General features: G+C 38.1%; 1 protein-coding gene across 50 annotated transcripts in view; it reads left to right on the top strand.

Annotated features, from left to right (window-relative positions):
- The window catches only part of arhgef39 (Rho guanine nucleotide exchange factor 39), a 247,881-nt gene that overhangs the window by 180,236 nt on the left and 49,231 nt on the right, over positions 1-18,414 (top strand). For 42 of the 50 annotated variants that reach the window (XR_015481973.2, XR_015481970.2, XR_015481971.2 and 39 more), the window contains 4 exon segments: positions 4,051-4,121; positions 8,380-8,508; positions 12,399-12,628; positions 16,968-17,056. Coding sequence is in view for 25 of the 50 variants with exons in the window: in XM_088649796.1 (XP_088505922.1) it covers positions 4,051-4,121; positions 8,380-8,508; positions 12,399-12,628; positions 16,968-17,056 (519 nt within the window). In the remaining 25 variants the exon portion in view is untranslated. 50 annotated transcript variants of the gene reach the window in all.

Genomic DNA, 18,414 nt, shown 5'->3' with positions numbered 1-18,414 from the left:
TTGTCAGTTCTTGGTATCAGTTTTAACACTAATGCATCAATACTACTGTAGGTTTTCAATAGTTCCCAGTTCAATGTCATTAAGTTTTTTTGTTTTGAAAATTGTAAAAATTGTAATTGTACTTTTTTACATAATAAAAAAACCATACCAAATCTAAATTAGAATTGTAATATTTAAATAAATGATAATACCCATTCTAGACCCAATTTTTGTGTTTATTTGTTTTAATTTAATTATTAATTTATTTATTTTATAATTAATTTTTTTTGTGTTTTCCACTTGTATTTGTGTATGTTCATTTATTTATTAAAAATGTAATTATATATTATTATATTATATATTATTATATTATATAATTATTATTTTATATTATATAATAATTATATTTTATTATAATATATTATATTATAAATTATTATATTATACATTATTATTTTATTTATTATTTAAAATAATAATAATTATTATATTATATTATATTATATTATATTATATTATATTATATTATATTATATTAGATTAGATTAGATTAGATTCTTTGGTAATTGAACTTTTATATCAATTCATCCTTCTATAAATTTTAATAAGAATATATTAAATTAAATTAAATATATTCTTATATATTAATTATGATTATTAAATTTGTATTTAATTATTACATATATCTATTTTTATTTATTTAATGTATTTATTCATTACATTTATTTTTTGTTTATTTATTTTTTCAAATGTATTACATAAACCAGATGCAACCTTAACCACATTCTCCTTTCCTATCTGCCAATAAATTGTTCAAATATTTAAAGAGGAGACCAATCTAAAAGGCAATCACTTAAGCACATTTAATGCTCGCATACAAAAACTTTATCCTAGGAAAATAATTAAACAAATGAGCATGCATTTATTTCCACTTTACCTTTTCTCAAATACGAGAAGCTTTGCAGGAGATCCCACAAGCCCCGCTGAGAATAAACACACAACCTTTCTGTGTAGCCTGAAACTGTTTATCAAATCACCTGGAAGCTCCAGAGAGGAAGGGAGGGCCGAATAAGGGCCCCGCATCCGTCATTTTGGCCTTGTAGTCTCTTAAAAGCAGTAGTTTAAAGGCTGAGCTCTTCTCCCCCTCTGTGCTTGTCAGGGCTGATGGGTGACATTGCCGTCTTGGCGCCTCTGCCACCACTGTTTACATAATTTCCACATGGCCGCAGGGAAAAAGAGACGATCTTCACTTCACACTTCTCCAATTAGAAAGGCCCCTGCTCCGCCGAGACTCTAGGGGGAAGGAGAATATTCGACAGGCTGAGTCACTAAAGAAAAGACCCCGTTTAAGACTGACTAAAGATGCCCCAGTTTATTTGACAACTGCTGGAAATGGTGGACGGGAAGCTGATTTTTGGTGGCAGAAATGTTGAGGGTTGTTTGTGAGCAGGTGAAGTCGAGTCTGCATCACTTTTGTCGCCAGCGTTTTTCGGTTGATGTGATGTTAAATCTACTTGTGAAGGTTTACTCGTCCACTAGAACGACTTTACTTTGGGGATGACATCACCTAGGCCTAGTGCTACTGGATGATATTAACCGGTACACACGTTTTATGATGCTTATTTGGGATCAATACAGGGATTCATGACATGTATTGCGGGTTATTTCTTTTCATTTCTGTATTATCCCCCTTATTAATAATTTTCATTATTAATGCATACTCATTTTTTATTTTTTTTTCAATGGAATATTTAAAAGCACAATTTTTATGACAATAATGAAATTAGCATTAGACCCCAGTGAAAGACGAGTCTCTGCATTGATGCTGTAAGTCAGCCTGAAAATCTGCCGGTGACATACAGTACATACACCTGCAGCTTCTCCACGACGGATATCCAGCGTTCTCTGGCCTCCGATGCCTAGTCTCCAGCTCTACACAAGAAGTTTGGCTAGAGAAGAAATGGTCGTGCCCAACTGAGCCTGGTTGTTCAAGGTGTTTTCCTTCACTTTTGTCAATTGGTGAGGTTTGTTCCTTGCCAGACACCACTGGCTTGCTTGGCTTGGGACTTGTGGAGTTGTGCATCGATGGATTTGCTTTTCAGTGTTAGGACTTTCAGCAGTGAAAATTAAAGACTGAACTGAACTAAACTGGACACAGTTGCAATTTACTAGAACTTCAGTGTTGAGCTGCATTGACACGATCTACATTGTAAAAAAGCACTGTACTATTGAATTGAATTGAAGTATCAGAATTAATTTAACTTTACTCATAATTTTGCCTTTTATTGACCTTATTTTTCAATGCAGAAGTGCGCTTGTTTTTGCGATTGTTTTAGAACTTCCCATTCAGTTCCCTATGAGAGAAATGACTAGGAATAATAAACGGCAGAAAACGGTCAAACTACTTGCTCTACTAAGACGTGTTTGCATGATTATACAGACAAAGTAGAAAAATATAATAAGAAAGTATCAGTTTGCAACATCAAGTAGTGTAACAATTGTTTTAAGCTGTAAATATGAATGGAAGTGAATGAGACCGGAAGTCTCAAGCCAAAATGTTTCAAATAGCTGCATCTGTTCGTACAAGCAGAATAAGGTACATAATTTTCCTAAATTCAGTAAATAATTTGAAATGTTGTTTTCCAAATGTTATATAATATGCTCTTATTTTTCTTCATTTCATAATTAATGTTTCCATACTGTTATGTATCATAAAAGTTTTTATATATGTTTGTCTTTTCACAGTATTTTCATAATATACCTTTTTATATTATCAATATTTTAGTATTTCAATCTGTATATGTATATTATAAAGTATACTGTATACTGTATATTATATTCAGATTAATATTTATATTAATCCACTATTTTTTCAATATTTCCTGCTTTTCAATTTTCTATTTTTAAAATATATATTACAAATAACAGTTTTGTTTCTTTGTTTATGCATGTTATTCATTCATTTACTTTTGGGCTTAGTCCCTTTATTAATCAGGGGTCGCCACAGCGGAATGAACTGTCAACTTTTGCAGCATATGTTTTATGCCACGGATGCCCTTCCAGCCGATACCCAACACTGGGAAAATGCATGTTATTTATCAAATATAATTTTAATATCAGTCCATAACATGAAGGCAACTGCGAGTTTATGTTAACCATATTTTAATTCAGTTTATTACATTTTAATCACTTTATAGAAGTAAAATGTCACACATTGTATGTTTTATTTAAAAATTGCTGATCAAGCTCCTAAAATGTAAAGAGCCAGTCTCTCTCATTCAGGTTAACGAATGCGTATGATTTTTCATTTCATGGTATTTGCCGTAATGCATATTTAATTGCTACATTAATTGCCTGCACACACCTGTGTAATGCTAATGCGCTCCCTTCGAAACTTTTTCAAGTTCCACCACAATCAAAGCACAGAAAACTGTAGAGAATCGTATTCCCAATTGTGACGATACCGCAGAGTCGAACTTTTTTTTTTTCTTTTTTTTTTCTGAGAGCTTCTCATTTGAAAGAGGCCTTTGATGTCTCCAGTCGCTGGAGTTCTGCTTAAGTGAACTGTAATCTCTAGCATTAAGACTCGCTCTATCTTTATCTCCATCCCCTGAAATGAATTACCACTAAATTTTCTTCCTTTCTCAATTTGGCCCTTTCATTGCAATCGAGGGGTCATTTCCTTAATTCACCCAGCCATTTTTGTGTCATTAGGGAACAATAGCGCAATAATCAATATTGAATTTTTTCAGAGTGTAAAGTTTGACCTTTTGTGCTTGTTTATGTGAAGGAAATACATTCAGATTTTTTTTTACTGTACATTTTTACACCATAGCACAGAAATAGCTCAAAATCCATTCTGTTGCATTATCTTAAAAGAAACAACCCAGAAATATGGCACATTAGTGTAATTTTGCATGCTGAATGGCTCTTTATTCCTTCTCAAAAAGCGTTCTTAATGCGAGTCTTGCGATGACGGCACTTGTCCGACCTCGTTACCTTGAGATGGGCCTTTTCTTGTTGTATTTATAGAAACCTCACAATAAGCCTGTTTATTTGTTGCTTTTTTAGGTACAAGCATTTCTTGAGGGACTTGACAGAGAACACCGGTCCAGACAACCCGGAGTTTCAGCAGCTTTCAAGTAAGCGGCACCGCCGTCTCGCAAATCGACAAACACTCTCTTATCCTGTTAGCGCTCTCTGTGACAAAAATGTTGATGGGTTTAGCCTGTCTAGATGTTTTTTTTTCTTCTTCTTCTTCTTTCTCTCTTATTATCTGTTTATTGTCAGGATCTGTATCAAGCTGCGGAATCGCATTCACCCAAAGTCACACTTGTTATGCTTGTCAAATTTGCTTTCCACTCTAGTTTGTCACTTACAGAGCAACCTAAAAAGAGATCACTCAATGTATTTGTGATGATGAGGTGCTTTGCGGAGATAAGCATTGCGGAGGAGACCATGGCCTGTTGAAGAAGGTGCCAAAACAAACCCGCGTCTTAAAGGGAAGAAAGTTTTTTAAGCTGGCAGCCGATAAGACAGCCTCCGTTGTCTTTGTTAGGGTGACAAAGAACAACTCTGGGGCCCCTGTTGTAGCGCTCGCGTGTTGTTATTGTCACCGGGTGGCTTTGCTCGCCGAGGATGAAAGTACGGCAAAGCTTAACGTGAGTCTAAACTCTCGATGTGGATTTTGACATAATTAATAGGGACCAGATCAGAGGATATCAAGCATGCGAAATATAAATAAATAAAACTCTCCGGCATCAACAGAAGCCCCGATAATGACTCATTTCTATCGTCAAATAAACAGCATATCCGACTTAAGAGCCAGTGTACACAAGGAATTATTTATGTGTATCAATTAAAATCTCATTGGTTGCTTGCTGCTTTTGCTTACAAATTAAAACAGCCCCTGATTCTAAGATGAAGGTACATATCTAGATTTGCCCTTCCATTGCCTCTTCCTCTTCTCATTAGAGCTGCTTTTCAAGCTCACTATTTTTTTTTTTTTTTTTTGGTAGAGGGAGGGCGGTAGATGGAAAAGTTTTCTCCATTGGCCTGGGCATATTGTAAAGGGAATTATTTAAAAACAACCCAGACAAATTATATTGTATCTGATTAAGCAAACTAGCAGTGAAACTCGCAAGAGGCATTGTTGTTGTTGTTTTCCACTTCACTTTTTGTGTGTAGATTTTTTTTTTCTCCGGATTTTTTCTCCACATATGCTGTGAAATGCTGTTTTAATTATCGTAATTGCAGCTTTCGTCATTCCAATGAATTTTTTAGCATGTGCATTTTGAAGTCATAACCATTAATTGGGGGCTCGTCCGGGATACACAATGATAGAACTTGCGATTTTGGCCAATGTAACCCTGAGATTGGGACTGATTTTTAGTGTGATGATGACAATAGACAAAGTGCTAACTGAAAACATGCCAAATGATGGCATTTGTTTTATAAGGGAGTGTCTCACAATATATACTGATATTACAAAAGTATTGCAATATTATAAAATATCATGCTATAACTTGTTTTATTTGTATAACTTCTATTATTAGTAAAGTCACTGCAATTTAATAAGAAAACTGTTTGCTAAGTTGTTGTGCACATATATCCATGCAGCACACGACTGCTTTTAAATACTAACACGATAAGTATTAAGTATCTTGGCAGAAGTCTAGACATTAATTTAAAATTTCATAGTCATGTTAAAAATATGAGTAAGAAAGTTAAGCCAAATCTAAACTGTTTTCGTTTTATTAGGTTTTTAACATATCATACTGCAAAATTATACATGCACACAATGATATTCTCTTACTTGACGTATTGCATTACATCTTGGTCACAAGCCTCTTTAACTGCATTGAAGACTCAATATAAAAACAAGCAGTTCAAATTATGGTCTTAAAACCTGCGATGGGATCTTTGTGAAGTTTTATGTAAACATAACCTTTTTAGTTTTGATAGTTGTATTCAATTTGATTATCTTAAATTGATTTTTAAATGTTTAAATAATCATGTTACAATCCTGTTTTCTGATCTAATCAGTAGGCATCAAACCTCTCAGAGTCACACGAGCAACTGCTAATGGTGACTGTCTAGTGCAAAGTGTAAGACCTCTTATGGTCAATCTGTCTTCTCTGTAAAGGGAGCCAAACTGTGGAATGATTTACCTGTTAGCCTAAAATCAGAAAGTAATCTAAATATTTTTAGTAGTGTTCTTAAAAAGTGGTTAAAAGCAAAACAGTGTTTGCACAAATAGTCTACTGTTAGTTTTGGATCATGTCGCCTTTGCTTTTGCTTCAGTAATTTTATGTAAAGAATTGTAATGTTGTGTATATGTTTTTTTTTTTTTATTATTTCCATTTTGTCAATTTTCTCAAGCCTCCTCTGGAAATGTGTTGAGAATTAGCAAGTTTGCTAAAACACTTAAACAAATGGATTTGGTTGTCCAGTGTAATTGTCTATATCAAATAAACAAATAAAATAAAATAAATAAACGGTATAGACGCACAAAAAAACTATAGTATATAACATGAGTATAAAATAATCAGCTGGATGTCCATGAAATTCAAGCGAGTTATTAACCATGGTACCCTTAGAAATCTTATGCTAATTGACACACACCTGAAATGCTAAAAAAGCATCAGACAGCATGTGTTTGACAATTCACTCCATTTAAAACTCTGTTTAGCAAATCCAAACAGTCAAAATGCATGCCGAATTATGTAAAAAAAAAAATTGTCAAATAGCTAACTTCTTGCTAATTTCATTTAAACAACAAAGTGTATGTATGTTGTGCAATCAAACCCCATCTAACCATCCCCTCTCTATCCCCCTGGAAATAGAGAGATTGTCATTAGAAAATAAAAACAATGCAAATACATCAAACGCAAGATGACACTGCTTAAACTGTTAACCATAAGGAATTACTTGCATTCACTTAACATGTTAATGGAAGGGCGCATAGACCAATAGCAATTTAGTTAAGCCTGATAAAATGAGAAAATAAGAATACAAGGCACACATTGTTGCAATTGCGACATGCATGCATGCATTTTTAGATTTATATCTTTACAGCCAAGTATCTCCCAGACTCCCTCTTGAAGACTGTCAAAGGTTAATTAAAAAAGTTAACACTCGAGAACTCCTCGGACCGAGTTCTGTTTAAACATACTGAATGTCTAAAATAAAAAGACAGAGAGAAAGTGTTCGTAGAATGTGGAATGAGATCGTATTAATAATGCATCAGCCGTAGCTCTGTTGAACACACAATTATAGAGAGGGTTTTCTTAAAAGGGAAGGACTGAGAGATGTACAGAGAGCGGCCCAGTCATCTCTAAACAGTCACTTTGTTTGGTTTTGCTTGTAATTGTTCTAAAGATAAGCGACTCAATTAGGCTGTGATTATTTGACTATGAGGCAAACGCCCCGAGCACTGCGTTCATTGTCTGAATTGTTCGAGTCAATAAGACCAAAGCTGGGTTTAAAATTAGTATCCATCTGCTTGTTTGTGTTTCTTTTTTTTCCCTCTTTAATGAGTTGATGATGTCTACATTAGTTAATGAATTCAAGGCACGCTAATTGGCGAAATGTTTTCGTTGCAGACTCCGAAAGTACAATCTGCAACTCTGAAAACGAGTTCGCTCTACATTATTTACATCACGTTTTGATGCTTTTATGTTGCACAGCTTGCTTCCAATAAACCAATGAACCACTGAAATCTGTTTTGTAGAGAGCCCAGACAGACAAGAATACAAAAGTTTTAGATGTAGTTTGCAGGCCTTGTGCTTTTGATGGCTGGCATAACATCCTATGGCAAGGTCTTCATCCAATCAGTGGTGTTTGGATGTGTAAATGCACCCTCAAGTTTCTCCAGGGGGTTGATGGTGAAATCAAACATTGTGTGGAGGCCAAAAACAAACTTGTTATTATCATATGCAATAATGCAGGCTGCATAATGCATGAACGCCTATGGGTGTGCACTTATTAGTGCGTCATGCTGTTGTATTGCTTGGTTGACACTCATAATAAGTTAGAAATTGCATAAATAGGTCACACTTGTGTTCATGCTACTGTGTTTTAGAATTATTTTAGGGGAGTATTTCAAATGATGGAATAGTTACATTGATTAATTAGATTACTACAACAAATTATTGCAAATATAAATCATAAAATTAGCATTATTTAAATGTGATTTTGGTGATGAATTTATGTATTAACCATGTACAGTACATTACAATGTATCACAGCGGAAAATGTGAAACTGCATCTTTAAAGATGTGCAGTCCAGCAAGCGTCAGTCTTGAAGTGTGTTGTCGAAGTTTGTTGTGTTGTCGAAGTTTGGTTGTGTGTCCATTCAGTCCCCTCTGCTGCTTAATTCTGCATAACCTCTTGCTGCAGAGGCAGTGAAGGCCATCTCAGAGGTCGCCCAGCGGATCCAGGACAACGCTCGCAGCCATGAGAACCACCTGCAGCTGCGCAGAGTCCAGAAACAGCTGAAGGGCCGAAAGACCAGAATCCTGACTCCAGGTTAGTGTCTGTGATCTTCCATTCTTTTCATCTCCCAGAGCACGGTGGAGAGCCTGAGAGTTAAGCGGATGAAGGAGGTCAGGTGGAAGAGTGTGGAAAAGTAGTCTTGTTTAAAAGAGACCCAGCTGTTTGCCCATAATCAATAGAGGCGATAGCAGGCGGTTTTGTTTTCGCCAGGCACAATCGGAGTCTCTGACGAGAGAATTAACTGAATCTATCGACAGGTTCTTGCCGCTAATTGGTAATGGAGGGGAAGTGTGCCTTAAGTCAGTTTTTTCTATCTTTCTTCTCTTGTGCTACTTGTGGAGTGGAGGTCCTTTCTTCCTTCTTATTTATCCCAAGGGAAAATGCCCACGTGTGAAACAAAAGAGAAGGAGATGGAGAAGGAAAGGAGAGAGATAGAAAAAGACAGAGAGGGCCTTGTCGTGAATGCCTTGGCCTGCCAATCTCCCCCAGGACCAATTAGCGCCTCTCCTCATCTTGTGGGCCGGCAGATAAAAAGGAAGCTGGGAGAAAGGGAGTGAGCGCGTGTGTGTGTGTGCACAAAGGTGGTTGGGAGGCTGGCGATGAATACCCAACGAGCACTGGGCTCATTTCACACAGAGCCGGATGTAGGAAGAGTGTAAAAAACCCCTCTCATCCTGTTTTTCTAGGACTCTAGAATTCTACCGAGGTCCTTTCTCTTGTCCAATAAGGCTTCTTTTTTTCCACTCTCACTTTTTTTTGACTTCAGAAGGCCGAACCGAACCAGGCCATCCCAGCTTATCTCACCCAAACCCCTCCGTTTCCTCAGATGTGCCCTAACGAAAGTGATGCTTGACAGATGAGAGGCTTCGGAGCCCCTGAACAATATTAAGTGGCCGGCTTGGAGATAAGGGCAGTGTAATTCTCAGACGCAAAGCTTGAATCAATGGGACATTGATATGGCAGACAGTCTGTCTGTTTCCTTAGAGTCTTCAGTAGGACGTTGCCGCCACCACAGCTTTCCAAGGCCCAGGCTGAAACTCTCTAGCCTACAGAGTGAAATAGAAAGACGAAGAGTGAAAGATGAGACCAATTCATACCCACTTGGTCTTTTTTCTATTAAACAAATCTGTAAAGTGCATTGTCCAGCTTTGCATGCTGAACTCTGGAAGTGAAAAACCTACTCAAGGGAGCAATAGAGTGATTAATCTAATGCATTGTTGTTGCATTCCAGCCATTTCTAAATAACCAGAATTATTATATTTCAACTCCAAAAGGTGGATCACAACCTATTAGAACTCAAAATTACAACTTGTGGTCTCAAGCTCACATGAGATTCTGGCATGGCATGAATGCACTCGCTTGCGACAATGAATCCTGGAAAGGGTGATTACTGAGCTTGCATTGGTAGAAGTGTCTGCATTCGTGTACCTACCAGTTTTATTTCAAGCCTGAAAACAGCTTTCCAAGGCCCAAGCCGAAACTCTCTGGCCCACCGAGTGAAATGGATAGACGAAAAGTGAAAGTTGAGACCATTCCATGCCCACTTGATGTTGAAGATCCTCACCTTCCCTCATTTTTGTCCAGTGCAAATCTTTTTTTCTAATAAACAAATCTGTAAAGTGCATTGTCCAGCTTTGCATGCTGAGCTCTGGAAGTGAAAAACCTACTCGAGGGAGCAATAGAGTGATTCATCTAATGCATTGTTGTTGCATTCCAGCCATTTCTAAATAACCAGAATTATTATATTTCAACTCCAAAAGGTGGATCACATCCTATTAGAACTCAAAATTACAACTTGTGGTCTCAAGCTCACATGAGATTCTGGCATGGCATGAATGCACTCGCTTGCGACAATGAATCCTGGAAAGGGTGATTACTGAGCTTGCATTGGTAGAAGTGTCTGCATTCGTGTACCTACCAGTTTTATTTCAAGCCTGAAAACAGCTTTCCAAGGCCCAAGCCGAAACTCTCTGGCCCACCGAGTGAAATGGATAGACGAAGAGTGAAAGTTGAGACCATTCCATGCCCACTTGATGTTGAAGATCCTCACCTTCCCTCATTTTTGTCCAGTGCAAATCTTTTTTTCTAATAAACAAATCTGTAAAGTGCATTGTCCAGCTTTGCATGCTGAGCTCTGGAAGTGAAAAACCTACTTAAGGGAGCAATAGAGTGATTCATCTAATGCATTGTTGTTGCATTACAGCAATTTCTAAATAACCAGAATTATTATATTTCAACTCCAAAAGGGGGATCACATCCTATTAGAATTTAAAATTACAACTTGTGGTCTTAAGCTTGCATGACATGAATGCACCTGCTTGCGACAATGAATCCTGGAAAGGGTGATTACTGAGCTTGCATTGGTAGAAGTATCTGCATTCGTGTACCTACGAGTTTTATTTTAAGCCTGAAAACAGCTTTCCAAAGCCCAAGCCGAAACTGTCTGGCCTACCGAGTGAAATAGATAGACGAAGAGTCATAGATGAGACCATTCCATGCCCACTTGATGTTGCAGATCCTCACCTTCCCTCATTTTTGTCAAGTTCAATTATTTTATTCTAATAAACAAAGTTGTGAAGTGCATTGTCCAGCTTTGCATGCTGAACTCTGAAAGTGATAAACCTACTCAAGGCAGCAATATAGTTAGTCTAATGCATTGTTGTTGCAATCCATCTGATATTTCAACTCTATAAGGGGGATCGCATCCTATTAGAAAATTACAACTTGTCGTCTCAAGCTTGCATGACATTCTAGCATGACACGAATGCACCCGCTTGCTACAATCAATCCTGGAAAGCGTGATTATCGAGCTTGCATTGGTAGAAGTGTCTGCATTCAGGTACCTACAAGTTTTATTTCAACCCTTAAAGTCACAATTCTTTGTACAGTTGAGCAATCTAAATCCGAAAAAACTTTGAAGAGGGCTCCAGGGCTTTGTATACTGTAGATGAACACCTGAATTTCCTTTTTAACAGACATGAAAGAGTAACCTATCGAACAAAGCCTTCTCAAAATTAACAATGATCTGACTTGCCATTCCATCACTTTCAAATCGAGACGTGCTTTTATGTGTCTCCTGGTCTTTGACTTGGTCACATCAGGAGGACCCCAGCTGCTTTGTAGTGCAACCTTTAGCACCCTGCAAACCACTAGGTCCTTTGTAGCCGGGCAGAGGTGCTCTTTGACAGGGAAAGTTGAAAGCGTTCAACATGAAGAGGGGGATCTCCAAGTTCCTGCTCTTTGAACTGAGCCGATGAAGCCTTCCTTGGATATGTCAGTCCAAACCAGGGCCGGGAATGTGAGCTGTACAAATTCACATTAAACAGAAGTCGGGGTTCAAAACTTCATGCTTCTGCGCAGTACACTTGTAAGCATTGTGTATGCGGCAGGGAAATCATCAGGCATGACTATCCTATGTGATCCACATAGAGCCTGACCATGTAAATGCATGTAACCAATTTTAAAGACGCCAAAGAAACTATTAAATCCAATCTGCACATGTCGCCCTGCAGTATCACAGGATGTGTCCTCGTTGTTGCCTCGTATTAAACCTGTGGCATTTTTAAAAAGCGGTCTGACCCCTACTTGACCCCTCTGCTAATCATAGAGTGCTTGTCTGTCGCTCAGAGCATCCATTTTGAGCTTCCCCGCTTACTATCGCCCGAGCGGCAATCACAAGGTTCACTGGGGCAATTAAGGAATCAGTAGCAGGAATGAAATTTCATCTTATCTATCCAAATGTCAGCATCTAATTTAGTTTCCATCATGCAACTGCCAATCACTGAGAAGGGAGATTGGTGGTCTCTTTTCCGTCTCAAGTCATGTAAGCTCTCTGCTTTCTTATTCTCCGCTTGAAATTGACTTTTTAGGTAGACAATAGGTAAGTCCTTCATCAATTACTCTGTTATCTCTTCTCGTCGTAGGGAGGTCGTACATTCGGGAAGGCTGGCTTAAGACAGTGCCCCCTAAAGGCACGGAGGCAAAGCCCAAGATGTTTTACCTCTTCTCTGACATCCTGCTTCAGGCCAAACCATGCAGTCCTATGCATCCTACCAATGGGGATAAGTTTACCTGCCAGCGAGTCTACCCTTTGAAGGAGTGCACAGTGGACAAAGTTTTTGGACACACCAAGAGCCAAGGAGGCCTTATTAGTGTAAGTTAAAAGTTTATTTGGATTTTTTGTGTTCGTTTACGATCTGTTTGGATTGTTTTTGCATATTGAGGGATGGGGAAAGTCTTAAAGCAAACAAAAAAGTACACGCTTACTTATTAATTTGGTCCACAACAACTGAAGGTGAACTGAAAATAAAGGCACCACACTATGGTAATTCTAATAGTTTCCCTATTATTATTACTACTATTATTATTATTATTATTATTGTTGTTGTTGTTGCCCAGCAGGCACACAACATCATAAGACGTTAATATAAGGTTAGATTAAGTTCATGACATCAGGTGACCAAAATTCAATGTCTAGCCAGCGTCTAATTTGATGCCATCGTTATTTTGATGTCCAATATTAATTCATTCATTTTCTTGTCGTCTTAGTTCTTTTATTAATCCGGGGTCACCACAGCGGAATGAACCGCCAACTTATCCAGCAAGTTTTTACGCAGCGGATGCCCTTCCAGCCGCAACCCATCTCTGGGAAGCATCCATACACACATTCACACACACACACACACTCATACACTACGGACAATTTAGCCTACCCAGTTCACCTGTACCACATGTGTTTGGACTGTGGGGGAAACCGGAGCACCCGGAGGAAACCCACGCGAACGCAGGGAGAACATGCAAACTCCACACAGAAACGCCAACTGAGCCGAGGCCAGCGACCTTCTTGCTGTGAGGCGACAGCACTACCTGCGCCACTGCTTCGCCCTTGATGTCCAATAATGACGTAGATTTACGTTGATATTTGGTTGATTTTAGGTTGTGTTCGAAAGTGGCCAAAATCCATCATCTGATAGATGTCATAGTGGGTGGTAGCGTCCACACAACGCCAAGGTGTAACATGATTTAACGTTGATTTTAGGTTGAACATTGGACGTTGACGTCAGCCTGACGTTGGGTTCTAATGTCAACCCAATTTTTTTATTTTCAAACAAAATCCGATGTCCCCGCGACGTTGGGGTATGTTGAGGTACAACGTCAATACGTCAATCCTGTGCCTGCAGGGTGTTGTTAAATTCTATAGATTTTCTTTAATCGATGGATTCAGTTTTCATTTTCATCAATTGATGAATCATTTTTGCAACCCCTGCTCTTTCTTTATTGGGAAATCTTAACATTTCGTTGTATTTATTCCACTATTATTGTTCTGAGAAATATCTTGATCTGCAAGTTAGCAAAAATGATCAATTTATCATTCCTCTTCTTGCACTAATTACTCGAGTTCCTCATAAGGCTTCAAGTTTTAATGTCTCCACATGGCTTGATCTCTTTCCAGGTCTCTGTGCTGCCGCTGTGTGACAAATTATGTCTAAACGAACTCCGCACTCCCATGAAACATTCAGACGAATGTATCGCACTCCACCAAGGCATTTATTTAACACAGTGTAGTTTAAGTGCCTGAAGTAATCAGAAGCAATACAACACCAAGATGCATTACAACAGGGTATTTTGACATTTTGTAAGACTTGAGGGCGATGGCACTAGTGGTTCCAGATCTACTACGCTATCATGTCACAGGTGCTGTTTTCGCACCCGGAATAGACATAAAAAGGATTGTCTGAGCCACCCGCTCGGAGGAACTGTGGGAAGGCGCTCGCATCACTCCATCAGATTAGATCACAGATCCATCTCTTCCGCTCGGCCGCTGAATGCATCTTGCTGAAACCCTGTCATTGCTCCGCGCTTCTCTCTTCTCCTTCGCCAGGGCCACGGCTCCATATTATCTAATGGCTAGAAATGGCATTTCATTAGCCTGTTATCCCACTGAGGCCTCGAATGCATACTCAATAGCATTAGGTGTAATTTCTCATAAGGACACATTATTGATCCCAGTTCCACCCGCCTCCCACCTGGACCGAAGGGGAAAGAGGCTGTCAGCACTCTCTAGCCCCTCCCCAGCGGGGCCGTGAAGAATTAAAGCAAAATTAAATTTGACAGCTGGAAATGCCATGGCAATCTATATGCAAAGTTTGAAAGTAGTAGTAGTAGAGGAAAATGTGCTATGAAAATTTTTGGCTCCCGCTCCCCTATCCATTTGTCTAGATGAGAGAGTGTTTGTATACGGATAATTTCTTCCCTCCTTTTCTCTTTTCCCATCTTCGCGTCCCCCTCCCTTTTCGCCTCTCTCCGTCTTCCTCTCCCGGCTCCCCGTCTTTCTTCCTCCACCTCCTTGAATATTATTCTGCATCCATGACCGATTCCCTTTGATGTATAAATAATCAAGTGAAATTATGTGCGTCGAAGAGCCTCCGTGCTCCGCCGTTCGTATTATACAAAGTAATTTCTACCTAAGAGGGTCAGATTTCCTGACAAATCCCTAATTACCGCATCGCAATAGAAGTGGAATCTATTTGTGCATAAATCAGGCCACCCGTCTCCCCCCCGCCCCATGCGGCGGACCCCTAATATCGCGCTCCGCTTTGCCTTGCTCACTGAACTCGGTAATTAGATAATACTTTTGATGATGGTACATTTGAAATCTTAATCTATTTAATACCTAATGAGAAACAAGCACAAGAACCCCCACCCCCCCACCCCTAAAAAATAACTGGAGCGTCATTACTTTTTACCAGGTGTCCATTAAAGACCCGGCTCCCGCTCATCATTATGATTGCGTCCCCAGCCGTAATAAAGATTAGGCCTGATTATTGATATGCTGTCGGTAACTGCTGCCGTTTCCTCCACTCCGGCGGCCTCAGGTAAATGCGAAAGGTCATTTAATATTTCCAAGGCCCCAATTATAATCCACTCTAATGGGTCCCCGTTGTAATTATTCCGAGGATAAAGCCTCAGCCTTTGTTTGGAGTTGGACGGTTCCCGTTGTCTTGTTTGACATGTGTAATCTAGCAGTAAAGTCTCCTCAGTGCGGATGAGTGATGGTAATTGCTGTTGACTCAAGGATGAGCCATCTGACGGGAGGTGGAGAACGTGGGCAGAACTCGAAAAACTTGTCCTCGAAGTGCAGATCATTGCCAAATTAGCAGCTGAGAGCATCAACTGGCACATCTGTGCATCTTTGGGTTGGAGTGGAGAGCGGCTTGCTTGCTCTGAATCTCCTTACTGAGTCTCCATGTTGAGTGGATGACCTATTTTACATCAGATTGATCACAAATTATCTACTTGAATGTTATTGGCAATGTTGTTGTGGTGGATTAAATGAAATCATCCTTAATGCTTTGCATTTTGACTACCTCATAATGTCTTCATCAGGGCAATCATGGCCTTAAAATGCCAATAGTATGGCCGTTTCTTTTGATTTTTTTGTAGGTTACGTGTGTGAAACTATAAAGTTTGTTACTGTGAATCATAAGAGTACAAATGTTTGAGATTTTGAGACTGTGGACACAATTAACACCACAACATACTAGTTCATGGACGCCCTCTAGTGATCCCTTGGAATTATGTGCACAACAGCATATCATGTTAAAGATTCAGAAGAGTCTCTATTCAGTAAAAAGATTATAAGGTATTTTTCTTGCACTTAAAATTTTTGTGAGTGTATAATTAAATCATTATTTTAAAAGAAAATGTAATAACTGATGAACAAATAAATTCAAAAAAGCAAAAATGCATTTGTATGTATATGTATTTTAGGGAGTCATTGTGTGGTTATCAACCTTGTTGCATATTAATTTAGTCTGTCTGTCTGACTATCCATCCATCCACTGAGCAAATTTTCTTTTGAGGAGGCATTTTACTCTGCATCAGACCCCAAGAAATATGTTGTATGCACAATATATTTCACTAATAATAATACTATATTAAATTCCAAAGTAATTTTAATGCATTATTAGTAATATTATTTTATTTATTTATTTTTTGTTAACATGGTCGTCATAGAAGAGGCATCTGTGTGAACTAGGCATGGGCCGGTATAAGATTGTAACAGTATAATAACCTTGCATAAAAAAAATCACAGCATCACAGAATTGAGATTACTGCTCTAAAATATGAAATTTTAAAAGTCTGGGTTAAATCAACACATTTTCCCCCGATGCATCACTATATATTTTATTTTAAGAAACATTTAAACATTTTTAGAACAGTAGCTTTTAATGTGGAGGGTCCTTTTTTTTTGCTGGAGATACTGCTGTCCTAAAAAAAAAACAAATAAAATAGTCATACAAAAAAAACTTTATATCTACCATAGGAACGGTATAAACAGAAAGTTCTGGTGGTTTTAAAACATCCTATGCCTGGTATGAACACATTCATTATGCATTTTTCAGTACATTAAACTAATTTCTGATATATCATAAAATGTTTCTTACTTTTGTAAACTTCCTTCAACGTTTCCCTTGTTTTCTCTCTTCTAGTTGACCTTCGCCAGGGCCAAGCTGCTCTTAATGTCTGACGATCAAGTGGACATTAACGATTGGTATCGTAGTCTCTGCTTGACGATTGGGTGAGTACAGTACTTCTCTCCCCACCAGTGTGCCCAAAACTCCTAACAACCAACACTCTCTATGCTAAAATCTCACGTCTTTTTGTTTTTGTCGACTCCTTGCGGGTATAAAAGTTAAAGCTTGAAAACAGCTCATAATCAAGCCTTTTAGACAGTGCTGTTAATGCTAGCATCACATCAGTTGCCTTTACTCTCGCAGGGGCATAAGGGTTGACATAGGCTCAACTTCTCACACGGGACTAGCCCAAATCTGGAGTAATTAGCTTAGCACTTTTGTCCGAGTGATTGGGAGGGAGGAACTGTCACCTTGTGCTTTCTTCATAGTGGGGAGAGACTCATATGTGGCTTTCGCTCTGCACAACATACAAACCCATGGGAGCACAATTAGAGACCGAGCTGGACAGGTTGTGTTGGCTCAGGTCAAAGGTCAGCGGTATGAGTGGGACGCTTTTTGTTTGTTTGTTAGAAAAGGAGAGACACCGTTCAGCCACTGTCCTGCTTGTGCAACCAATGTGGGTCTTGAAAATGCTGTTTTTATAACATCATCTTGCATCAGTGTTCTGATGTTTACATATATTTGTGCCAAAAAACTAACGTTGAATTTAACTTATTGCAATTAATAGTAGGTTTAAAAATGTGAAAACATTCTAAAATTTTAATTAAATGGTTTGCCATATTTTCTGGAACGTTTCATTTTTTACCGTCCAACATATATTTCCCAGCTTTAAAAAAAAAAAATCTGTTTTTGCATATCAAATATAAGGCAGTTGTTGTGGAGTGAGGCGAACTAATATATAGTTGAAGTCAGAAATATTAGCCCCCTTGAATTATTAGCCCACCGTTTATTTTCTAGCTGAAATAAAACAAATAAGACTTTCTCCAGAAGAAAAAATATTATTAGACATACTGTGGAAATTTTCTTGCACTGTTAAACATAATTTAGGAAATATATTTAAAAAAAAATAAAAAATTGGGGGTAATAATTCTGACTTCAACTGTATATTTATATAATGCTTTTAAAGATTTTAGCTTTATTAAGCGATACTGGTAGCCAACTTGACATGATTTCTAAATGAGAATGTAAAATTTGTCTTGTACACCAAAACATTTTTTCCCCTGTATTATTCACATTATTCATTTTGTTAATTTATTAATTGATTTATTTAGGTTGTGCTTTTTTATCTGACAAGACATATTCAAGTAATTTCAGGCACGAATAGCATTTTTATACAGTTCTGAATAAATGGATAAACTGAGCATCATGTATTGTACAGTGGCCTGTGGAATCCAGTTTATATACAGTTGGTGAAAGTTCAATGTGACCATTTCCACCGCATGATTTACCGCCGCCACTTTAA

The sequence above is a fragment of the Danio rerio genome, chromosome 4 (assembly GCF_052040795.2).
Source record: "Danio rerio strain M-AB ecotype USA chromosome 4, GRCz13ab, whole genome shotgun sequence".
NCBI lineage: Eukaryota > Metazoa > Chordata > Actinopteri > Cypriniformes > Danionidae > Danio > Danio rerio.
The sequence above is the reverse complement of the archived record's forward strand: the minus strand, read 5'-3'. Positions and strand labels throughout refer to the sequence as shown.